This window comes from Lytechinus pictus, chromosome 10 (genome assembly GCF_037042905.1).
Source record: "Lytechinus pictus isolate F3 Inbred chromosome 10, Lp3.0, whole genome shotgun sequence".
Taxonomy (NCBI): domain Eukaryota; kingdom Metazoa; phylum Echinodermata; class Echinoidea; order Temnopleuroida; family Toxopneustidae; genus Lytechinus; species Lytechinus pictus.
The window spans coordinates 27,302,755-27,327,361 of record NC_087254.1 but is presented as its reverse complement, the minus strand read 5'-3'; the positions used below and the strand labels follow the sequence as shown (position 1 = coordinate 27,327,361).

The following is a 24,607-nucleotide window of genomic DNA, read 5'->3' as shown; positions in this document are numbered from 1 at the left end:
ATCATGGACTAGCCCATTATGTTTTGAATGATTGTTTTTTTTTAGATGAAAACATGTTTTATAAGAAATGTCAAAATGGTTCAATATTCTAACCTGGATTAAATTCCATGTTACAACTCAAAATTTCCTGTTACCATTTTACTGCTGAGGTTGTTGAATTTGTATGTAATATTTGTGAAATTGGCTATGATTTCTTGGAACGTAATGTCAATTTTTTCCAGTATGAATTACTTTAATTGTATATGAGGAGTTCATAAATTCTTCAATAATTACAAAATGAATGCAATTATCAACTGAAAGGAGGAAGATAACCACAATATGTGCTAGAGAGAGGAACAAAATTATGCAGACCAAAGAAAGCCATCGATAAGTAAGTAATGTTTTTATTTTTCAGATATAGACGAATGTGCTCAGAATCCTTGTTTTAATGGAGCTAAGTGTACGGATGGGATTGGAGGATTCACTTGCTCGTGTGCACCAGGATTTACAGGAATAACATGTGCAGTAGGTTAGTATAGACATCAGGATATTTTTCCTTTCCCTTTAGTTTTCGAATTTTGAGGTATTGGGTGTGAGATCTGTATTCCGTCTTACACCACTGCCTTTGGTAGATTTACATTGTTTCTGTGATATGCACGTTTGGCTTTCAAGAACGCTTAAGATGCCAAAAGAGAAGATTAGAATTTAACGACATTAGGAAGCATTTGATTTCATATATTCTTGGAAAATGATAAACGAGGCATAGATGAACAATGGTACGAGCATGCTGAAATGCCAGTGAAACAACCAACGATACACCTCTGGTCGATCAAATTTGAGTACGGCATCTAGGTGATGTTGAATTTTTAAATCACTCATCTAACATAAGTGTGATTTATTTCTAAAACCACGTCCATAACCATTATCTAAGAAAAAAACTGGCACAGTTCGATTCATCAATATTGTTTTATGTTTGTGAGTGAGTGATTAATAATTGTTTTGTTTGACTTTTCTTCCCTTTATTCTACTTTGTAGATGTATTTACCTTATCATAAATTGTAATTAAATAAAATTATTATTTTGTATTATCCCCATTTGTATGAATATCTGAAGCCAGGTTTTACATTATATTATAACATGATTTATAGCGTTTTCTGGTTGTTATTGTTGTTGTTGTTGTTCTTCTTCTTCTTTTATGTATGTTCCCACTCTTTCCAGACATCAATGAATGCGGCATTAACCCTTGTCAAAATGGTGGCATTTGCACAGATGAAATCAATGGATATCGATGTGACTGCCTCAGTGGCTTTACCGGATCTAATTGTCTATCAAGTAAGCCTTCATTTTGGTATAATTGGATAGACATTGAATTAAAGAAAATACCATGAATTCTTTCAAAAACGTGATAATAGGAATCATGGACTTGCCCATTATGTTTTGAATGATTGTTTTTTTTTTAGATGAAAACACGTTCTATAAGAAATGTCAAAATGGTTCAATATTTTAACCTGGATTAAATTCCATGTTACAACTCAAAATTTCCTGTTACCAATTTACTGCTAAGGTTGTTGAATTTGTATGTAATATTTGTGAAATTGGCTATGATTTCTTGGAACGTAATGTCAATTTTTTCCAGTATGAATTACTTTAATTGTATATGAGGAGTTCATAAATTCTTCAATAATTACCAAATGAATGCAATTATCAGCTGAAAGGAGAAAGATAACCACAATATGTGCTAGAGAGAGGAACAAAATTATGCAGACCAAAGAAAGCCATCGATAAGTAAGTAATGTTTTTATTTTTCAGATATAGACGAATGTGGTCAGAATCCTTGTTTTAATGGAGCTACGTGTACGGATGGGATTGGAGGATTCACTTGCTCGTGTGCACCAGGATTTACAGGAATAACATGTGCAGTAGGTTAGTATAGACATCAGGATATTTTTCCTTTCCCTTTAGTTTTCGAATTTTGAGGTATTGGGTGTGAGATCTGTATTCCGTCTTACACCACTGCCTTTGGTAGATTTACATTGTTTCTGTGATATGCACGTTTGGCTTTCAAGAATGCTTAAGATGCCAAAAGAGAAGATTAGAATTTAACGACATTAGGAAGCATTTGATTTCATATATTCTTGGAAAATGATAAACGAGGCAAAGATGAACAATGGTACGAGCATGCTGAAATGCCAGTGCAACAACCAATGATACACCTCTGGTCGATCAAATTTGAGTACGGCATCTAAGTGATGTTGAATTTTTAATCACTCATCTAACATAAGTGTGATTTATTTCTAAAACCACGTCCATGACCATGATCTAGGAAAAAAACTGGCACAGTTCGATTCATCAATATTGTTTTATGTTTGTGAGTGAGTGAATAATAATTGTTTTGTTTGACTTTTCTTCCCTTTATTCTACTTTGTAGATGTATTTACCTTAGCACAGATTGTAATTAAATAAAATTATTATTTTGTAATATCCCCATTTGTATGAATATCTGAAGCCAGGTTTTACATTATATTATAACATGATTTAAAGCGTTTTCTGGTTGTTATTGTTGTTGTTGTTGTTCTTCTTCTTCTTTTATATATGTTCCCACTCTTTCCAGACATCAATGAATGCGGCATTAACCCTTGTCAAAATGGTGGCATTTGCACAGATGAAATCAATGGATATCGATGTGACTGCCTCAGTGGCTTTACCGGATCTAATTGTCTATCAAGTAATCCTTTATTTTGGTATAATTGGATAGACATTGAATTAAAGAAAATGCCATAAATTCTTTCAAAAACGTGATAATTGGAATCATGGACAAGCCCATTATGTTTTGAATGATTGTTTTTTTTAGATGAAAACACGTTTTATAAGAAATGTCAAAATGGTTCAATATTTTAACCTGGATTAAATTCCATGTTACAACTCAAAATTTCCTGTTACCAATTTACTGCTAAGGTTGTTGAATTTGAATGTTATATATGTGAAATTGGCTATGATTTCTTGGAACGTAATGTCATTTTTTTCCAGTATGAATTACTTTAATTGTATATGAGGAGTTCATAAATTCTTCAACAATTACCAAATGAATGCAATTATCAGCTGAAAGGAGGAAGATAACCACTATATGTGCTAGAGAGAGAAACAAAATTATGCAGACTAAAGAAAGCCATCGATAAGTAAGTAATGTTTTTATTTTTCAGATATAGACGAATGTGCTCAGAATCTTTGTTTTAATGGAGCTACGTGTACGGATGGGATTGGAGGATTCACTTGCTCGTGCGCACCAGGATTTACAGGAATAACTTGTGCAGTAGGTTAGTATAGACATCAGGATATTTTTCCTTTCGCTTTAGTTTTCGAATATTGAGGTATTGGGTGTGAGATCTGTATTCCGTCTTACACCACTGCCTTTGGTAGATTCACATTGTTTCTGTGATATGCACGTTTGGCTTTCAAGAACGCTTAAGATGCCAAAAGAGAAGATTAAAATTTAACGACATTAGGAAGCATTTGATTTCATATATTCTTGGAAAATGATAAACGAGGCAAAGATGAACAATGGTACGAGCATGCTGAAATGCCAGTGAAACAACCAACGATACACCTCTGGTCGATCAAATTTGAGTACGGCATCTAGGTAATGTTGAATTTTTAAATCACTCATCTAACATAAGTGTGATTTATTTCTAAAACCACGTCCATAACCATAATCTAGGAAAAAAACTGGCACAGTTCGATTCATCAATATTGTTTTATGTTTGTGAGTGAGTGATTAATAATTGTTTTGTTTGACTTTTCTTCCCTTTATTCTACTTTGTAGATGTATTTACCTTATCATAAATTGTAATTAAATAAAATTATTATTTTGTATTATCCCCATTTGTATGAATATCTGAAGCCAGGTTTTACATTATATTATAACATGATTTATAGCGTTTTCTGGTTGTTATTGTTGTTGTTGTTGTTCTTCTTCTTCTTTTATGTATGTTCCCACTCTTTCCAGACATCAATGAATGCGGCATTAACCCTTGTCAAAATGGTGGCATTTGCACAGATGAAATCAATGGATATCGATGTGACTGCCTCAGTGGCTTTACCGGATCTAATTGTCTATCAAGTAAGCCTTCATTTTGGTATAATTGGATAGACATTGAATTAAAGAAAATACCATGAATTCTTTCAAAAACGTGATAATAGGAATCATGGACTTGCCCATTATGTTTTGAATGATTGTTTTTTTTTTAGATGAAAACACGTTCTATAAGAAATGTCAAAATGGTTCAATATTTTAACCTGGATTAAATTCCATGTTACAACTCAAAATTTCCTGTTACCAATTTACTGCTAAGGTTGTTGAATTTGTATGTAATATTTGTGAAATTGGCTATGATTTCTTGGAACGTAATGTCAATTTTTTCCAGTATGAATTACTTTAATTGTATATGAGGAGTTCATAAATTCTTCAATAATTACCAAATGAATGCAATTATCAGCTGAAAGGAGAAAGATAACCACAATATGTGCTAGAGAGAGGAACAAAATTATGCAGACCAAAGAAAGCCATCGATAAGTAAGTAATGTTTTTATTTTTCAGATATAGACGAATGTGGTCAGAATCCTTGTTTTAATGGAGCTACGTGTACGGATGGGATTGGAGGATTCACTTGCTCGTGTGCACCAGGATTTACAGGAATAACATGTGCAGTAGGTTAGTATAGACATCAGGATATTTTTCCTTTCCCTTTAGTTTTCGAATTTTGAGGTATTGGGTGTGAGATCTGTATTCCGTCTTACACCACTGCCTTTGGTAGATTTACATTGTTTCTGTGATATGCACGTTTGGCTTTCAAGAATGCTTAAGATGCCAAAAGAGAAGATTAGAATTTAACGACATTAGGAAGCATTTGATTTCATATATTCTTGGAAAATGATAAACGAGGCAAAGATGAACAATGGTACGAGCATGCTGAAATGCCAGTGCAACAACCAATGATACACCTCTGGTCGATCAAATTTGAGTACGGCATCTAAGTGATGTTGAATTTTTAATCACTCATCTAACATAAGTGTGATTTATTTCTAAAACCACGTCCATGACCATGATCTAGGAAAAAAACTGGCACAGTTCGATTCATCAATATTGTTTTATGTTTGTGAGTGAGTGAATAATAATTGTTTTGTTTGACTTTTCTTCCCTTTATTCTACTTTGTAGATGTATTTACCTTAGCACAGATTGTAATTAAATAAAATTATTATTTTGTAATATCCCCATTTGTATGAATATCTGAAGCCAGGTTTTACATTATATTATAACATGATTTAAAGCGTTTTCTGGTTGTTATTGTTGTTGTTGTTGTTCTTCTTCTTCTTTTATATATGTTCCCACTCTTTCCAGACATCAATGAATGCGGCATTAACCCTTGTCAAAATGGTGGCATTTGCACAGATGAAATCAATGGATATCGATGTGACTGCCTCAGTGGCTTTACCGGATCTAATTGTCTATCAAGTAATCCTTTATTTTGGTATAATTGGATAGACATTGAATTAAAGAAAATGCCATAAATTCTTTCAAAAACGTGATAATTGGAATCATGGACAAGCCCATTATGTTTTGAATGATTGTTTTTTTTAGATGAAAACACGTTTTATAAGAAATGTCAAAATGGTTCAATATTTTAACCTGGATTAAATTCCATGTTACAACTCAAAATTTCCTGTTTCCAATTTACTGCTAAGGTTGTTGAATTTGAATGTTATATATGTGAAATTGGCTATGATTTCTTGGAACGTAATGTCATTTTTTTCCAGTATGAATTACTTTAATTGTATATGAGGAGTTCATAAATTCTTCAACAATTACCAAATGAATGCAATTATCAGCTGAAAGGAGGAAGATAACCACTATATGTGCTAGAGAGAGAAACAAAATTATGCAGACTAAAGAAAGCCATCGATAAGTAAGTAATGTTTTTATTTTTCAGATATAGACGAATGTGCTCAGAATCCTTGTTTTAATGGAGCTACGTGTACGGATGGGATTGGAGGATTCACTTGCTCGTGCGCACCAGGATTTACAGGAATAACTTGTGCAGTAGGTTAGTATAGACATCAGGATATTTTTCCTTTCGCTTTAGTTTTCGAATATTGAGGTATTGGGTGTGAGATCTGTATTCCGTCTTACACCACTGCCTTTGGTAGATTCACATTGTTTCTGTGATATGCACGTTTGGCTTTCAAGAACGCTTAAGATGCCAAAAGAGAAGATTAAAATTTAACGACATTAGGAAGCATTTGATTTCATATATTCTTGGAAAATGATAAACGAGGCAAAGATGAACAATGGTACGAGCATGCTGAAATGCCAGTGAAACAACCAACGATACACCTCTGGTCGATCAAATTTGAGTACGGCATCTAGGTAATGTTGAATTTTTAAATCACTCATCTAACATAAGTGTGATTTATTTCTAAAACCACGTCCATAACCATAATCTAGGAAAAAAACTGGCACAGTTCGATTCATCAATATTGTTTTATGTTTGTGAGTGAGTGATTAATAATTGTTTTGTTTGACTTTTCTTCCCTTTATTCTACTTTGTAGATGTATTTACCTTATCATAAATTGTAATTAAATAAAATTATTATTTTGTATTATCCCCATTTGTATGAATATCTGAAGCCAGGTTTTACATTATATTATAACATGATTTATAGCGTTTTCTGGTTGTTATTGTTGTTGTTGTTGTTCTTCTTCTTCTTTTATGTATGTTCCCACTCTTTCCAGACATCAATGAATGTGGCATTAACCCTTGTCAAAATGGTGGCATTTGCACAGATGAAATCAATGGATATCGATGTGACTGCCTCAGTGGCTTTACCGGATATAATTGTCTATCAAGTAAGCCTTCATTTTGGTATAATTGGATAGACATTGAATTAAAGAAAATACCATGAATTCTTTCAAAAACGTGATAATAGGAATCATGGACTTGCCCATTATGTTTTGAATGATTGTTTTTTTTTTAGATGAAAACACGTTCTATAAGAAATGTCAAAATGGTTCAATATTTTAACCTGGATTAAATTCCATGTTACAACTCAAAATTTCCTGTTACCAATTTACTGCTAAGGTTGTTGAATTTGTATGTAATATTTGTGAAATTGGCTATGATTTCATGGAACGTAATGTCAATTTTTTCCAGTATGAATTACTTTAATTGTATATGAGGAGTTCATAAATTCTTCAATAATTACCAAATGAATGCAATTATCAGCTGAAAGGAGAAAGATAACCACAATATGTGCTAGAGAGAGGAACAAAATTATGCAGACCAAAGAAAGCCATCGATAAGTAAGTAATGTTTTTATTTTTCAGATATAGACGAATGTGGTCAGAATCCTTGTTTTAATGGAGCTACGTGTACGGATGGGATTGGAGGATTCACTTGCTCGTGTGCACCAGGATTTACAGGAATAACATGTGCAGTAGGTTAGTATAGACATCAGGATATTTTTCCTTTCCCTTTAGTTTTCGAATTTTGAGGTATTGGGTGTGAGATCTGTATTCCGTCTTACACCACTGCCTTTGGTAGATTTACATTGTTTCTGTGATATGCACGTTTGGCTTTCAAGAATGCTTAAGATGCCAAAAGAGAAGATTAGAATTTAACGACATTAGGAAGCATTTGATTTCATATATTCTTGGAAAATGATAAACGAGGCAAAGATGAACAATGGTACGAGCATGCTGAAATGCCAGTGCAACAACCAATGATACACCTCTGGTCGATCAAATTTGAGTACGGCATCTAAGTGATGTTGAATTTTTAATCACTCATCTAACATAAGTGTGATTTATTTCTAAAACCACGTCCATGACCATGATCTAGGAAAAAAACTGGCACAGTTCGATTCATCAATATTGTTTTATGTTTGTGAGTGAGTGAATAATAATTGTTTTGTTTGACTTTTCTTCCCTTTATTCTACTTTGTAGATGTATTTACCTTAGCACAGATTGTAATTAAATAAAATTATTATTTTGTAATATCCCCATTTGTATGAATATCTGAAGCCAGGTTTTACATTATATTATAACATGATTTAAAGCGTTTTCTGGTTGTTATTGTTGTTGTTGTTGTTCTTCTTCTTCTTTTATATATGTTCCCACTCTTTCCAGACATCAATGAATGCGGCATTAACCCTTGTCAAAATGGTGGCATTTGCACAGATGAAATCAATGGATATCGATGTGACTGCCTCAGTGGCTTTACCGGATCTAATTGTCTATCAAGTAATCCTTTATTTTGGTATAATTGGATAGACATTGAATTAAAGAAAATGCCATAAATTCTTTCAAAAACGTGATAATTGGAATCATGGACAAGCCCATTATGTTTTGAATGATTGTTTTTTTTAGATGAAAACACGTTTTATAAGAAATGTCAAAATGGTTCAATATTTTAACCTGGATTAAATTCCATGTTACAACTCAAAATTTCCTGTTACCAATTTACTGCTAAGGTTGTTGAATTTGAATGTTATATATGTGAAATTGGCTATGATTTCTTGGAACGTAATGTCATTTTTTTCCAGTATGAATTACTTTAATTGTATATGAGGAGTTCATAAATTCTTCAACAATTACCAAATGAATGCAATTATCAGCTGAAAGGAGGAAGATAACCACTATATGTGCTAGAGAGAGAAACAAAATTATGCAGACTAAAGAAAGCCATCGATAAGTAAGTAATGTTTTTATTTTTCAGATATAGACGAATGTGCTCAGAATCCTTGTTTTAATGGAGCTACGTGTACGGATGGGATTGGAGGATTCACTTGCTCGTGCGCACCAGGATTTACAGGAATAACATGTGCAGTAGGTTAGTATAGACATCAGGATATTTTTCCTTTCGCTTTAGTTTTCGAATATTGAGGTATTGGGTGTGAGATCTGTATTCCGTCTTACACCACTGCCTTTGGTAGATTCACATTGTTTCTGTGATATGCACGTTTGGCTTTCAAGAACGCTTAAGATGCCAAAAGAGAAGATTAGAATTTAACGACATTAGGAAGCATTTGATTTCATATATTCTTGGAAAATGATAAACGAGGCAAAGATGAACAATGGTACGAGCATGCTGAAATGCCAGTGCAACAACCAACGATACACCTCTGGTCGATCAAATTTGAGTACGGCATCTAGGTGATGTTGAATTTTTAAATCACTCATCTAACATAAGTGTGATTTATTTCTAAAACCACGTCCATAACCATGATCTAAGAAAAAAACTGGCACAGTTCGATTCATCAATATTGTTTTATGTTTGTGAGTGAGTGATTAATAATTGTTTTGTTTGACTTTTCTTCCCTTTATTCTACTTTGTAGATGTATTTACCTTATCATAAATTGTAATTAAATAAAATTATTATTTTGTAATATCCCCATTTGTATGAATATCTGAAGCCAGGTTTTACATTATATTATAACATGATTTATAGCGTTTTCTGGTTGTTATTGTTGTTGTTGTTGTTCTTCTTCTTCTTTTATGTTTGTTCCCACTCTTTCCAGACATCAATGAATGCGGCATTAACCCTTGTCAAAATGGTGGCATTTGCACAGATGAAATCAATGGATATCGATGTGACTGCCTCAGTGGCTTTACCGGATCTAATTGTCTATCAAGTAAGCCTTCATTTTGGTATAATTGGATAGACATTGAATTAAAGAAAATACCATGAATTCTTTCAAAAACGTGATAATAGGAATCATGGACTTGCCCATTATGTTTTGAATGATTGTTTTTTTTTTAGATGAAAACACGTTCTATAAGAAATGTCAAAATGGTTCAATATTTTAACCTGGATTAAATTCCATGTTACAACTCAAAATTTCCTGTTACCAATTTACTGCTAAGGTTGTTGAATTTGTATGTAATATTTGTGAAATTGGCTATGATTTCTTGGAACGTAATGTCAATTTTTTCCAGTATGAATTACTTTAATTGTATATGAGGAGTTCATAAATTCTTCAATAATTACCAAATGAATGCAATTATCAGCTGAAAGGAGAAAGATAACCACAATATGTGCTAGAGAGAGGAACAAAATTATGCAGACCAAAGAAAGCCATCGATAAGTAAGTAATGTTTTTATTTTTCAGATATAGACGAATGTGGTCAGAATCCTTGTTTTAATGGAGCTACGTGTACGGATGGGATTGGAGGATTCACTTGCTCGTGTGCACCAGGATTTACAGGAATAACATGTGCAGTAGGTTAGTATAGACATCAGGATATTTTTCCTTTCCCTTTAGTTTTCGAATTTTGAGGTATTGGGTGTGAGATCTGTATTCCGTCTTACACCACTGCCTTTGGTAGATTTACATTGTTTCTGTGATATGCACGTTTGGCTTTCAAGAATGCTTAAGATGCCAAAAGAGAAGATTAGAATTTAACGACATTAGGAAGCATTTGATTTCATATATTCTTGGAAAATGATAAACGAGGCAAAGATGAACAATGGTACGAGCATGCTGAAATGCCAGTGCAACAACCAATGATACACCTCTGGTCGATCAAATTTGAGTACGGCATCTAAGTGATGTTGAATTTTTAATCACTCATCTAACATAAGTGTGATTTATTTCTAAAACCACGTCCATGACCATGATCTAGGAAAAAAACTGGCACAGTTCGATTCATCAATATTGTTTTATGTTTGTGAGTGAGTGAATAATAATTGTTTTGTTTGACTTTTCTTCCCTTTATTCTACTTTGTAGATGTATTTACCTTAGCACAGATTGTAATTAAATAAAATTATTATTTTGTAATATCCCCATTTGTATGAATATCTGAAGCCAGGTTTTACATTATATTATAACATGATTTAAAGCGTTTTCTGGTTGTTATTGTTGTTGTTGTTGTTCTTCTTCTTCTTTTATATATGTTCCCACTCTTTCCAGACATCAATGAATGCGGCATTAACCCTTGTCAAAATGGTGGCATTTGCACAGATGAAATCAATGGATATCGATGTGACTGCCTCAGTGGCTTTACCGGATCTAATTGTCTATCAAGTAATCCTTTATTTTGGTATAATTGGATAGACATTGAATTAAAGAAAATGCCATAAATTCTTTCAAAAACGTGATAATTGGAATCATGGACAAGCCCATTATGTTTTGAATGATTGTTTTTTTTAGATGAAAACACGTTTTATAAGAAATGTCAAAATGGTTCAATATTTTAACCTGGATTAAATTCCATGTTACAACTCAAAATTTCCTGTTACCAATTTACTGCTAAGGTTGTTGAATTTGAATGTTATATATGTGAAATTGGCTATGATTTCTTGGAACGTAATGTCATTTTTTTCCAGTATGAATTACTTTAATTGTATATGAGGAGTTCATAAATTCTTCAACAATTACCAAATGAATGCAATTATCAGCTGAAAGGAGGAAGATAACCACTATATGTGCTAGAGAGAGAAACAAAATTATGCAGACTAAAGAAAGCCATCGATAAGTAAGTAATGTTTTTATTTTTCAGATATAGACGAATGTGCTCAGAATCCTTGTTTTAATGGAGCTACGTGTACGGATGGGATTGGAGGATTCACTTGCTCGTGCGCACCAGGATTTACAGGAATAACTTGTGCAGTAGGTTAGTATAGACATCAGGATATTTTTCCTTTCGCTTTAGTTTTCGAATATTGAGGTATTGGGTGTGAGATCTGTATTCCGTCTTACACCACTGCCTTTGGTAGATTCACATTGTTTCTGTGATATGCACGTTTGGCTTTCAAGAACGCTTAAGATGCCAAAAGAGAAGATTAAAATTTAACGACATTAGGAAGCATTTGATTTCATATATTCTTGGAAAATGATAAACGAGGCAAAGATGAACAATGGTACGAGCATGCTGAAATGCCAGTGAAACAACCAACGATACACCTCTGGTCGATCAAATTTGAGTACGGCATCTAGGTAATGTTGAATTTTTAAATCACTCATCTAACATAAGTGTGATTTATTTCTAAAACCACGTCCATAACCATAATCTAGGAAAAAAACTGGCACAGTTCGATTCATCAATATTGTTTTATGTTTGTGAGTGAGTGATTAATAATTGTTTTGTTTGACTTTTCTTCCCTTTATTCTACTTTGTAGATGTATTTACCTTATCATAAATTGTAATTAAATAAAATTATTATTTTGTATTATCCCCATTTGTATGAATATCTGAAGCCAGGTTTTACATTATATTATAACATGATTTATAGCGTTTTCTGGTTGTTATTGTTGTTGTTGTTGTTCTTCTTCTTCTTTTATGTATGTTCCCACTCTTTCCAGACATCAATGAATGTGGCATTAACCCTTGTCAAAATGGTGGCATTTGCACAGATGAAATCAATGGATATCGATGTGACTGCCTCAGTGGCTTTACCGGATATAATTGTCTATCAAGTAAGCCTTCATTTTGGTATAATTGGATAGACATTGAATTAAAGAAAATACCATGAATTCTTTCAAAAACGTGATAATAGGAATCATGGACTTGCCCATTATGTTTTGAATGATTGTTTTTTTTTTAGATGAAAACACGTTCTATAAGAAATGTCAAAATGGTTCAATATTTTAACCTGGATTAAATTCCATGTTACAACTCAAAATTTCCTGTTACCAATTTACTGCTAAGGTTGTTGAATTTGTATGTAATATTTGTGAAATTGGCTATGATTTCATGGAACGTAATGTCAATTTTTTCCAGTATGAATTACTTTAATTGTATATGAGGAGTTCATAAATTCTTCAATAATTACCAAATGAATGCAATTATCAGCTGAAAGGAGAAAGATAACCACAATATGTGCTAGAGAGAGGAACAAAATTATGCAGACCAAAGAAAGCCATCGATAAGTAAGTAATGTTTTTATTTTTCAGATATAGACGAATGTGGTCAGAATCCTTGTTTTAATGGAGCTACGTGTACGGATGGGATTGGAGGATTCACTTGCTCGTGTGCACCAGGATTTACAGGAATAACATGTGCAGTAGGTTAGTATAGACATCAGGATATTTTTCCTTTCCCTTTAGTTTTCGAATTTTGAGGTATTGGGTGTGAGATCTGTATTCCGTCTTACACCACTGCCTTTGGTAGATTTACATTGTTTCTGTGATATGCACGTTTGGCTTTCAAGAATGCTTAAGATGCCAAAAGAGAAGATTAGAATTTAACGACATTAGGAAGCATTTGATTTCATATATTCTTGGAAAATGATAAACGAGGCAAAGATGAACAATGGTACGAGCATGCTGAAATGCCAGTGCAACAACCAATGATACACCTCTGGTCGATCAAATTTGAGTACGGCATCTAAGTGATGTTGAATTTTTAATCACTCATCTAACATAAGTGTGATTTATTTCTAAAACCACGTCCATGACCATGATCTAGGAAAAAAACTGGCACAGTTCGATTCATCAATATTGTTTTATGTTTGTGAGTGAGTGAATAATAATTGTTTTGTTTGACTTTTCTTCCCTTTATTCTACTTTGTAGAAGTATTTACCTTAGCACAGATTGTAATTAAATAAAATTATTATTTTGTAATATCCCCATTTGTATGAATATCTGAAGCCAGGTTTTACATTATATTATAACATGATTTAAAGCGTTTTCTGGTTGTTATTGTTGTTGTTGTTGTTCTTCTTCTTCTTTTATATATGTTCCCACTCTTTCCAGACATCAATGAATGCGGCATTAACCCTTGTCAAAATGGTGGCATTTGCACAGATGAAATCAATGGATATCGATGTGACTGCCTCAGTGGCTTTACCGGATCTAATTGTCTATCAAGTAATCCTTTATTTTGGTATAATTGGATAGACATTGAATTAAAGAAAATGCCATAAATTCTTTCAAAAACGTGATAATTGGAATCATGGACAAGCCCATTATGTTTTGAATGATTGTTTTTTTTAGATGAAAACACGTTTTATAAGAAATGTCAAAATGGTTCAATATTTTAACCTGGATTAAATTCCATGTTACAACTCAAAATTTCCTGTTACCAATTTACTGCTAAGGTTGTTGAATTTGAATGTTATATATGTGAAATTGGCTATGATTTCTTGGAACGTAATGTCATTTTTTTCCAGTATGAATTACTTTAATTGTATATGAGGAGTTCATAAATTCTTCAACAATTACCAAATGAATGCAATTATCAGCTGAAAGGAGGAAGATAACCACTATATGTGCTAGAGAGAGAAACAAAATTATGCAGACTAAAGAAAGCCATCGATAAGTAAGTAATGTTTTTATTTTTCAGATATAGACGAATGTGCTCAGAATCCTTGTTTTAATGGAGCTACGTGTACGGATGGGATTGGAGGATTCACTTGCTCGTGCGCACCAGGATTTACAGGAATAACTTGTGCAGTAGGTTAGTATAGACATCAGGATATTTTTCCTTTCGCTTTAGTTTTCGAATATTGAGGTATTGGGTGTGAGATCTGTATTCCGTCTTACACCACTGCCTTTGGTAGATTCACATTGTTTCTGTGATATGCACGTTTGGCTTTCAAGAACGCTTAAGATGCCAAAAGAGAAGATTAAAATTTAACGACATTAGGAAGCATTTGATTTCATATATTCTTGGAAAATGATAAACGAGGCAAAGATGAACAATGGTACGAGCATGCTGAAATGCCAGTGAAACAACCAACGATACACCTCTGGTCGATCAAATTTGAGTACGGCATCTAGGTAATGTTGAATTTTTAAATCACTCATCTAACATAAGTGTGATTTATTTCTAAAACCACGTCCATAACCATAATCTAGGAAAAAAACTGGCACAGTTCGATTCATCAATATTGTTTTATGTTTGTGAGTGAGTGATTAATAATTGTTTTGTTTGACTTTTCTTCCCTTTATTCTACTTTGTAGATGTATTTACCTTATCATAAATTGTAATTAAATAAAATTATTATTTTGTATTATCCCCATTTGTATGAATATCTGAAGCCAGGTTTTACATTATATTATAACATGATTTATAGCGTTTTCTGGTTGTTATTGTTGTTGTTGTTGTTCTTCTTCTTCTTTTATGTATGTTCCCACTCTTTCCAGACATCAATGAATGTGGCATTAACCCTTGTCAAAATGGTGGCATTTGCACAGATGAAATCAATGGATATCGATGTGACTGCCTCAGTGGCTTTACCGGATATAATTGTCTATCAAGTAAGCCTTCATTTTGGTATAATTGGATAGACATTGAATTAAAGAAAATACCATGAATTCTTTCAAAAACGTGATAATAGGAATCATGGACTTGCCCATTATGTTTTGAATGATTGTTTTTTTTTTAGATGAAAACACGTTCTATAAGAAATGTCAAAATGGTTCAATATTTTAACCTGGATTAAATTCCATGTTACAACTCAAAATTTCCTGTTACCAATTTACTGCTAAGGTTGTTGAATTTGTATGTAATATTTGTGAAATTGGCTATGATTTCATGGAACGTAATGTCAATTTTTTCCAGTATGAATTACTTTAATTGTATATGAGGAGTTCATAAATTCTTCAATAATTACCAAATGAATGCAATTATCAGCTGAAAGGAGAAAGATAACCACAATATGTGGTAGAGAGAGGAACAAAATTATGCAGACCAAAGAAAGCCATCGATAAGTAAGTAATGTTTTTATTTTTCAGATATAGACGAATGTGCTCAGAATCCTTGTTTTAATGGAGCTACGTGTACGGATGGGATTGGAGGATTCACTTGCTCGTGTGCACCAGGATTTACAGGAATAACATGTGCAGTAGGTTAGTATAGACATCAGGATATTTTTCCTTTCCCTTTAGTTTTCGAATTTTGAGGTATTGGGTGTGAGATCTGTATTCCGTCTTACACCACTGCCTTTGGTAGATTTACATTGTTTCTGTGATATGCACGTTTGGCTTTCAAGAACGCTTAAGATGCCAAAAGAGAAGATTAGAATTTAACGACATTAGGAAGCATTTGATTTCATATATTCTTGGAAAATGATAAACGAGGCAAAGATGAACAATGGTACGAGCAAGCTGAAATGCCAGTGCAACAACCAATGATACACCTCTGGTCGATCAAATTTGAGTACGGCATCTAAGTGATGTTGAATTTTTAATCACTCATCTAACATAAGTGTGATTTATTTCTAAAGCCACGTCCATGACCATGATCTAGGAAAAAAACTGGCACAGTTCGATTCATCAATATTGTTTTATGTTTGTGAGTGAGTGAATAATAATTGTTTTGTTTGACTTTTCTTCCCTTTATTCTACTTTGTAGATGTATTTACCTTAGCATAGATTGTAATTAAATAAAATTATTATTTTGTAATATCCCCATTTGTATGAATATCTGAAGCCAGGTTTTACATTATATTATAACATGATTTAAAGCGTTTTCTGGTTGTTATTGTTGTTGTTGTTGTTCTTCTTCTTCTTTTATATATGTTCCCACTCTTTCCAGACATCAATGAATGCGGCATTAACCCTTGTCAAAATGGTGGCATTTGCACAGATGAAATCAATGGATATCGATGTGACTGCCTCAGTGGCTTTACCGGATCTAATTGTCTATCAAGTAATCCTTTATTAGTATAATTGGATAGACATTGAATTAAAGAAAATGCCATAAATTCTTTCAAAAACGTGATAATTGGAATCATGGACAAGCCCATTATGTTTTGAATGATTGTTTTTTTTAGATGAAAACACGTTTTATAAGAAATGTCAAAATGGTTCAATATTTTAACCTGGATTAAATTCCATGTTACAACTCAAAATTTCCTGTTACCAATTTACTGCTAAGGTTGTTGAATTTGAATGTTATATATGTGAAATTGGCTATGATTTCTTGGAACGTAATGTCATTTTTTTCCAGTATGAATTACTTTAATTGTATATGAGGAGTTCATAAATTCTTCAATAATTACCAAATGAATGCAATTATCAGCTGAAAGGAGGAAGATAACCACTATATGTGCTAGAGAGAGAAACAAAATTATGCAGACTAAAGAAAGCCATCGATAAGTAAGTAATGTTTTTATTTTTCAGATATAGACGAATGTGCTCAGAATCCTTGTTTTAATGGAGCTACGTGTACGGATGGGATTGGAGGATTCACTTGCTCGTGCGCACCAGGATTTACAGGAATAACATGTGCAGTAGGTTAGTATAGACATCAGGATATTTTTCCTTTCGCTTTAGTTTTCGAATATTGAGGTATTGGGTGTGAGATCTGTATTCCGTCTTACACCACTGCCTTTGGTAGATTCACATTGTTTCTGTGATATGCACGTTTGGCTTTCAAGAACGCTTAAGATGCCAAAAGAGAAGATTAGAATTTAACGACATTAGGAAGCATTTGATTTCATATATTCTTGGAAAATGATAAACGAGGCAAAGATGAACAATGGTACGAGCATGCTGAAATGCCAGTGCAACAACCAACGATACACCTCTGGTCGATCAAATTTGAGTACGGCATCTAGGTGATGTTGAATTTTTAAATCACTCATCTAACATAAGTGTGATTTATTTCTAAAACCACGTCCATAACCATGATCTAAGAAAAAAACTGGCACAGTTCGATTCATCAATATTGTTTTATGTTTGTGAGTGAGTGATTAATAATTGTTTTGTTTGACTTTTCTTCCCTTTATTCTACTTTGTAGATGTATTTACCTTATCATAAATTGTAATTAAATAAAATTATTATTTTGTAATATCCCCATTTGTATGAATATCTGAAGCCAGGTTTTACATTATATTATAACATGATTTATAGCGTTTTCTGGTTGTTATTGTTGTTGTTGTTGTTCTTCTTCTTCTTTTATGTTTGTTCCCACTCTTTCCAGACATCAATGAATGCGGCATTAACCCTTGTCAAAATGGTGGCATTTGCACAGATGAAATCAATGGATATCGATGTGACTGCCTCAGTGGCTTTACCGGATCTAATTGTCTATCAAGTAAGCCTTCATTTTGGTATAATTGGATAGACATTGAATTAAAGAAAATACCATGAATTCTTTCAAAAACGTGATAATAGGAATCATGGACTTGCCCATTATGTTTTGAATGATTGTTTTTTTTTTAGATGAAAACACGTTCTATAAGAAATGTCAAAATGGTTCAATATTTTAACCTGGATTAAATTCCATGTTACAACTCAAAATTTCCTGTTACCAATTTACTGCTAAGGTTGTTGAATTTGTATGTAATATTTGTGAAATTGGCTATGATTTCTTGGAACGTAATGTCAATTTTTTCCAGTATGAATTACTTTAATTGTATATGAGGAGTTCATAAATTCTTCAATAATTACCAAATGAATGCAATTATCAGCTGAAAGGAGAAAGATAACCACAATATGTGCTAGAGAGAGGAACAAAATTATGCAGACCAAAGAAAGCCATCGATAAGTAAGTAATGTTTTTATTTTTCAGATATAGACGAATGTGGTCAGAATCCTTGTTTTAATGGAGCTACGTGTACGGATGGGATTGGAGGATTCACTTGCTCGTGTGCACCAGGATTTACAGGAATAACATGTGCAGTAGGTTAGTATAGACATCAGGATATTTTTCCTTTCCCTTTAGTTTTCGAATTTTGAGGTATTGGGTGTGAGATCTGTATTCCGTCTTACACCACTGCCTTTGGTAGATTTACATTGTTTCTGTGATATGCACGTTTGGCTTTCAAGAATGCTTAAGATGCCAAAAGAGAAGATTAGAATTTAACGACATTAGGAAGCATTTGATTTCATATATTCTTGGAAAATGATAAACGAGGCAAAGATGAACAATGGTACGAGCATGCTGAAATGCCAGTGCAACAACCAATGATACACCTCTGGTCGATCAAATTTGAGTACGGCATCTAAGTGATGTTGAATTTTTAATCACTCATCTAACATAAGTGTGATTTATTTCTAAAACCACGTCCATGACCATGATCTAGGAAAAAAACTGGCACAGTTCGATTCATCAATATTGTTTTATGTTTGTGAGTGAGTGAATAATAATTGTTTTGTTTGACTTTTCTTCCCTTTATTCTACTTTGTAGATGTATTTACCTTAGCACAGATTGTAATTAAATAAAATTATTATTTTGTAATATCCCCATTTGTATGAATATCTGAAGCCAGGTTTTACATTATATTATAACATGATTTAAAGCGTTTTCTGGTTGTTATTGTTGTTGTTGTTGTTCTTCTTCTTCTTTTATATATGTTCCCACTCTTTCCAGACATCAATGAATGCGGCATTAACCCTTGTCAAAATGGTGGCATTTGCACAGATGAAATCAATGGATATCGATGTGACTGCCTCAGTGGCTTTACCGGATCTAATTGTCTATCAAGTAATCCTTTATTTTGGTATAATTGGATAGACATTGAATTAAAGAAAATGCCATAAATTCTTTCAAAAACGTGATAATTGGAATCATGGACAAGCCCATTATGTTTTGAATGATTGTTTTTTTTAGATGAAAACACGTTTTATAAGAAATGTCAAAATGGTTCAATATTTTAACCTGGATTAAATTCCATGTTACAACTCAAAATTTCCTGTTACCAATTTACTGCTAAGGTTGTTGAATTTGAATGTTATATATGTGAAATCGGCTATGATTTCTTGGAACGTAATGTCATTTTTTTCCAGTATGAATTACTTTAATTGTATATGAGGAGTTCATAAATTCTTCAACAATTACCAAATGAATGCAATTATCAGCTGAAAGGAGGAAGATAACCACTATATGTGCTAGAGAGAGAAACAAAATTATGCAGACTAAAGAAAGCCATCGATAAGTAAGTAATGTTTTTATTTTTCAGATATAGACGAATGTGCTCAGAATCCTTGTTTTAATGGAGCTACGTGTACGGATGGGATTGGAGGATTCACTTGCTCGTGCGCACCAGGATTTACAGGAATAACTTGTGCAGTAGGTTAGTATAGACATCAGGATATTTTTCCTTTCGCTTTAGTTTTCGAATATTGAGGTATTGGGTGTGAGATCTGTATTCCGTCTTACACCACTGCCTTTGGTAGATTCACATTGTTTCTGTGATATGCACGTTTGGCTTTCAAGAACGCTTAAGATGCCAAAAGAGAAGATTAGAATTTAACGACATTAGGAAGCATTTGATTTCATATATTCTTGGAAAATGATAAACGAGGCAAAGATGAACAATGGTACGAGCATGCTGAAATGCCAGTGAAACAACCAACGATACACCTCTGGTCGATCAAATTTGAGTACGGCATCTAGGTAATGTTGAATTTTTAAATCACTCATCTAACATAAGTGTGATTTATTTCTAAAACCACGTCCATAACCATAATCTAGGAAAAAAACTGGCACAGTTCGATTCATCAATATTGTTTTATGTTTGTGAGTGAGTGATTAATAATTGTTTTGTTTGACTTTTCTTCCCTTTATTCTACTTTGTAGATGTATTTACCTTATCATAAATTGTAATTAAATAAAATTATTATTTTGTATTATCCCCATTTGTATGAATATCTGAAGCCAGGTTTTACATTATATTATAACATGATTTATAGCGTTTTCTGGTTGTTATTGTTGTTGTTGTTGTTCTTCTTCTTCTTTTATGTATGTTCCCACTCTTTCCAGACATCAATGAATGTGGCATTAACCCTTGTCAAAATGGTGGCATTTGCACAGATGAAATCAATGGATATCGATGTGACTGCCTCAGTGGCTTTACCGGATATAATTGTCTATCAAGTAAGCCTTCATTTTGGTATAATTGGATAGACATTGAATTAAAGAAAATACCATGAATTCTTTCAAAAACGTGATAATAGGAATCATGGACTTGCCCATTATGTTTTGAATGATTGTTTTTTTTTTAGATGAAAACACGTTCTATAAGAAATGTCAAAATGGTTCAATATTTTAACCTGGATTAAATTCCATGTTACAACTCAAAATTTCCTGTTACCAATTTACTGCTAAGGTTGTTGAATTTGTATGTAATATTTGTGAAATTGGCTATGATTTCATGGAACGTAATGTCAATTTTTTCCAGTATGAATTACTTTAATTGTATATGAGGAGTTCATAAATTCTTCAATAATTACCAAATGAATGCAATTATCAGCTGAAAGGAGAAAGATAACCACAATATGTGGTAGAGAGAGGAACAAAATTATGCAGACCAAAGAAAGCCATCGATAAGTAAGTAATGTTTTTATTTTTCAGATATAGACGAATGTGCTCAGAATCCTTGTTTTAATGGAGCTACGTGTACGGATGGGATTGGAGGATTCACTTGCTCGTGTGCACCAGGATTTACAGGAATAACATGTGCAGTAGGTTAGTATAGACATCAGGATATTTTTCCTTTCCCTTTAGTTTTCGAATTTTGAGGTATTGGGTGTGAGATCTGTATTCCGTCTTACACCACTGCCTTTGGTAGATTTACATTGTTTCTGTGATATGCACGTTTGGCTTTCAAGAACGCTTAAGATGCCAAAAGAGAAGATTAGAATTTAACGACATTAGGAAGCATTTGATTTCATATATTCTTGGAAAATGATAAACGAGGCAAAGATGAACAATGGTACGAGCAAGCTGAAATGCCAGTGCAACAACCAATGATACACCTCTGGTCGATCAAATTTGAGTACGGCATCTAAGTGATGTTGAATTTTTAATCACTCATCTAACATAAGTGTGATTTATTTCTAAAACCACGTCCATGACCATGATCTAGGAAAAAAACTGGCACAGTTCGATTCATCAATATTGTTTTATGTTTGTGAGTGAGTGAATAATAATTGTTTTGTTTGACTTTTCTTCCCTTTATTCTACTTTGTAGATGTATTTACCTTAGCATAGATTGTAATTAAATAAAATTATTATTTTGTAATATCCCCATTTGTATGAATATCTGAAGCCAGGTTTTACATTATATTATAACATGATTTAAAGCGTTTTCTGGTTGTTATTGTTGTTGTTGTTGTTCTTCTTCTTCTTTTATATATGTTCCCACTCTTTCCAGACATCAATGAATGCGGCATTAACCCTTGTCAAAATGGTGGCATTTGCACAGATGAAATCAATGGATATCGATGTGACTGCCTCAGTGGCTTTACCGGATCTAATTGTCTATCAAGTAATCCTTTATTTTGGTATAATTGGATAGACATTGAATTAAAGAAAATGCCATAAATTCTTTCAAAAACGTGATAATTGGAATCATGGACAAGCCCATTATGTTTTGAATGATTGTTTTTTTTAGATGAAAACACGTTTTATAAGAAATGTCAAAATGGTTCAATATTTTAACCTGGATTAAATTCCATGTTACAACTCAAAATTTCCTGTTACCAATTTACTGCTAAGGTTGTTGAATTTGAATGTTATATATGTGAAATTGGCTATGATTTCTTGGAACGTAATGTCATTTTTTTCCAGTATGAATTACTTTAATTGTATATGAGGAGTTCATAAATTCTTCAATAATTACCAAATGAATGCAATTATCAGCTGAAAGGAGGAAGATAACCACTATATGTGCTAGAGAGAGAAACAAAATTATGCAGACTAAAGAAAGCCATCGATAAGTAAGTAATGTTTTTATTTTTCAGATATAGACGAATGTGCTCAGAATCCTTGTTTTAATGGAGCTACGTGTACGGATGGGATTGGAGGATTCACTTGCTCGTGCGCACCAGGATTTACAGGAATAACATGTGCAGTAGGTTAGTATAGACATCAGGATATTTTTCCTTTCGCTTTAGTTTTCGAATATTGAGGTATTGGGTGTGAGATCTGTATTCCGTCTTACACCACTGCCTTTGGTAGATTCACATTGTTTCTGTGATATGCACGTTTGGCTTTCAAGAACGCTTAAGATGCCAAAAGAGAAGATTAGAATTTAACGACATTAGGAAGCATTTGATTTCATATATTCTTGGAAAATGATAAACGAGGCAAAGATGAACAATGGTACGAGCATGCTGAAATGCCAGTGCAACAACCAACGATACACCTCTGGTCGATCAAATTTGAGTACGGCATCTAGGTGATGTTGAATTTTTAAATCACTCATCTAACATAAGTGTGATTTATTTCTAAAACCACGTCCATAACCATGATCTAAGAAAAAAACTGGCACAGTTCGATTCATCAATATTGTTTTATGTTTGTGAGTGAGTGATTAATAATTGTTTTGTTTGACTTTTCTTCCCTTTATTCTACTTTGTAGATGTATTTACCTTATCATAAATTGTAATTAAATAAAATTATTATTTTGTAATATCCCCATTTGTATGAATATCTGAAGCCAGGTTTTACATTATATTATAACATGATTTATAGCGTTTTCTGGTTGTTATTGTTGTTGTTGTTGTTCTTCTTCTTCTTTTATGTTTGTTCCCACTCTTTCCAGACATCAATGAATGCGGCATTAACCCTTGTCAAAATGGTGGCATTTGCACAGATGAAATCAATGGATATCGATGTGACTGCCTCAGTGGCTTTACCGGATCTAATTGTCTATCAAGTAAGCCTTCATTTTGGTATAATTGGATAGACATTGAATTAAAGAAAATACCATGAATTCTTTCAAAAACGTGATAATAGGAATCATGGACTTGCCCATTATGTTTTGAATGATTGTTTTTTTTTTAGATGAAAACACGTTCTATAAGAAATGTCAAAATGGTTCAATATTTTAACCTGGATTAAATTCCATGTTACAACTCAAAATTTCCTGTTACCAATTTACTGCTAAGGTTGTTGAATTTGTATGTAATATTTATGAAATTTGCTATGATTTCTTGGAACGTAATGTCAATTTTTTCCAGTATGAATTACTTTAATTGTATATGAGGAGTTCATAAATTCTTCAATAATTACCAAATGAATGCAATTATCAGCTAAAAGGAGGAAGATAACCACTATATGTGCTAGAGAGAGAAACAAAATTATGCAGACTAAAGAAAGCCATCGATAAGTAAGTAATGTTTTTATTTTTCAGATATAGACGAATGTGCTCAGAATCCTTGTTTTAATGGAGCTACGTGTACGGATGGGATTGGAGGATTCACTTGCTCGTGTGCACCAGGATTTACAGGAATAACATGTGCAGTAGGTTAGTATAGACATCAGGATATTTTTCCTTTCCCTTTAGTTTTCGAATTTTGAGGTATTGGGTGTGAGATCTCTATTCCGTCTTACACCACTGCCTTTGGTAGATTTACATTGTTTCTGTGATATGCACGTTTGGCTTTCAAGAACGCTTAAGATGCCAAAAGAGAAGATTAGAATTTAACGACATTAGGAAGCATTTGATTTCATATATTCTTGGAAAATGATAAACGAGGCAAAGATGAACAATGGTACGAGCAAGCTGAAATGCCAGTGCAACAACCAATGATACACCTCTGGTCGATCAAATTTGAGTACGGCATCTAAGTGATGTTGAATTTTTAATCACTCATCTAACATAAGTGTGATTTATTTCTAAAACCACGTCCATGACCATGATCTAGGAAAAAAACTGGCACAGTTCGATTCAT

General features: G+C 33.0%; 1 protein-coding gene across 1 annotated transcript in view; it reads left to right on the top strand.

The window, feature by feature from the left end:
• LOC129270423 (fibrillin-2-like) overlaps nt 1-24,607 on the top strand; it is an 86,894-nt gene that overhangs the window by 24,505 nt on the left and 37,782 nt on the right. Inside the window, exons 30-62 of the mRNA XM_064106079.1 lie at nt 395-508; nt 1,198-1,311; nt 1,789-1,902; nt 2,591-2,704; nt 3,180-3,293; nt 3,983-4,096; nt 4,574-4,687; nt 5,376-5,489; nt 5,965-6,078; nt 6,768-6,881; nt 7,359-7,472; nt 8,161-8,274; nt 8,750-8,863; nt 9,553-9,666; nt 10,144-10,257; nt 10,946-11,059; nt 12,338-12,451; nt 12,929-13,042; nt 13,731-13,844; nt 14,320-14,433; nt 15,123-15,236; nt 15,714-15,827; nt 16,516-16,629; nt 17,103-17,216; nt 17,906-18,019; nt 18,497-18,610; nt 19,299-19,412; nt 20,691-20,804; nt 21,282-21,395; nt 22,084-22,197; nt 22,673-22,786; nt 23,476-23,589; nt 24,067-24,180. Coding sequence (XP_063962149.1) covers nt 395-508; nt 1,198-1,311; nt 1,789-1,902; nt 2,591-2,704; nt 3,180-3,293; nt 3,983-4,096; nt 4,574-4,687; nt 5,376-5,489; nt 5,965-6,078; nt 6,768-6,881; nt 7,359-7,472; nt 8,161-8,274; nt 8,750-8,863; nt 9,553-9,666; nt 10,144-10,257; nt 10,946-11,059; nt 12,338-12,451; nt 12,929-13,042; nt 13,731-13,844; nt 14,320-14,433; nt 15,123-15,236; nt 15,714-15,827; nt 16,516-16,629; nt 17,103-17,216; nt 17,906-18,019; nt 18,497-18,610; nt 19,299-19,412; nt 20,691-20,804; nt 21,282-21,395; nt 22,084-22,197; nt 22,673-22,786; nt 23,476-23,589; nt 24,067-24,180 — 3,762 coding nt within the window. The remainder of the gene's footprint in view (nt 1-394; nt 509-1,197; nt 1,312-1,788; nt 1,903-2,590; nt 2,705-3,179; nt 3,294-3,982; nt 4,097-4,573; nt 4,688-5,375; nt 5,490-5,964; nt 6,079-6,767; nt 6,882-7,358; nt 7,473-8,160; nt 8,275-8,749; nt 8,864-9,552; nt 9,667-10,143; nt 10,258-10,945; nt 11,060-12,337; nt 12,452-12,928; nt 13,043-13,730; nt 13,845-14,319; nt 14,434-15,122; nt 15,237-15,713; nt 15,828-16,515; nt 16,630-17,102; nt 17,217-17,905; nt 18,020-18,496; nt 18,611-19,298; nt 19,413-20,690; nt 20,805-21,281; nt 21,396-22,083; nt 22,198-22,672; nt 22,787-23,475; nt 23,590-24,066; nt 24,181-24,607) is intronic.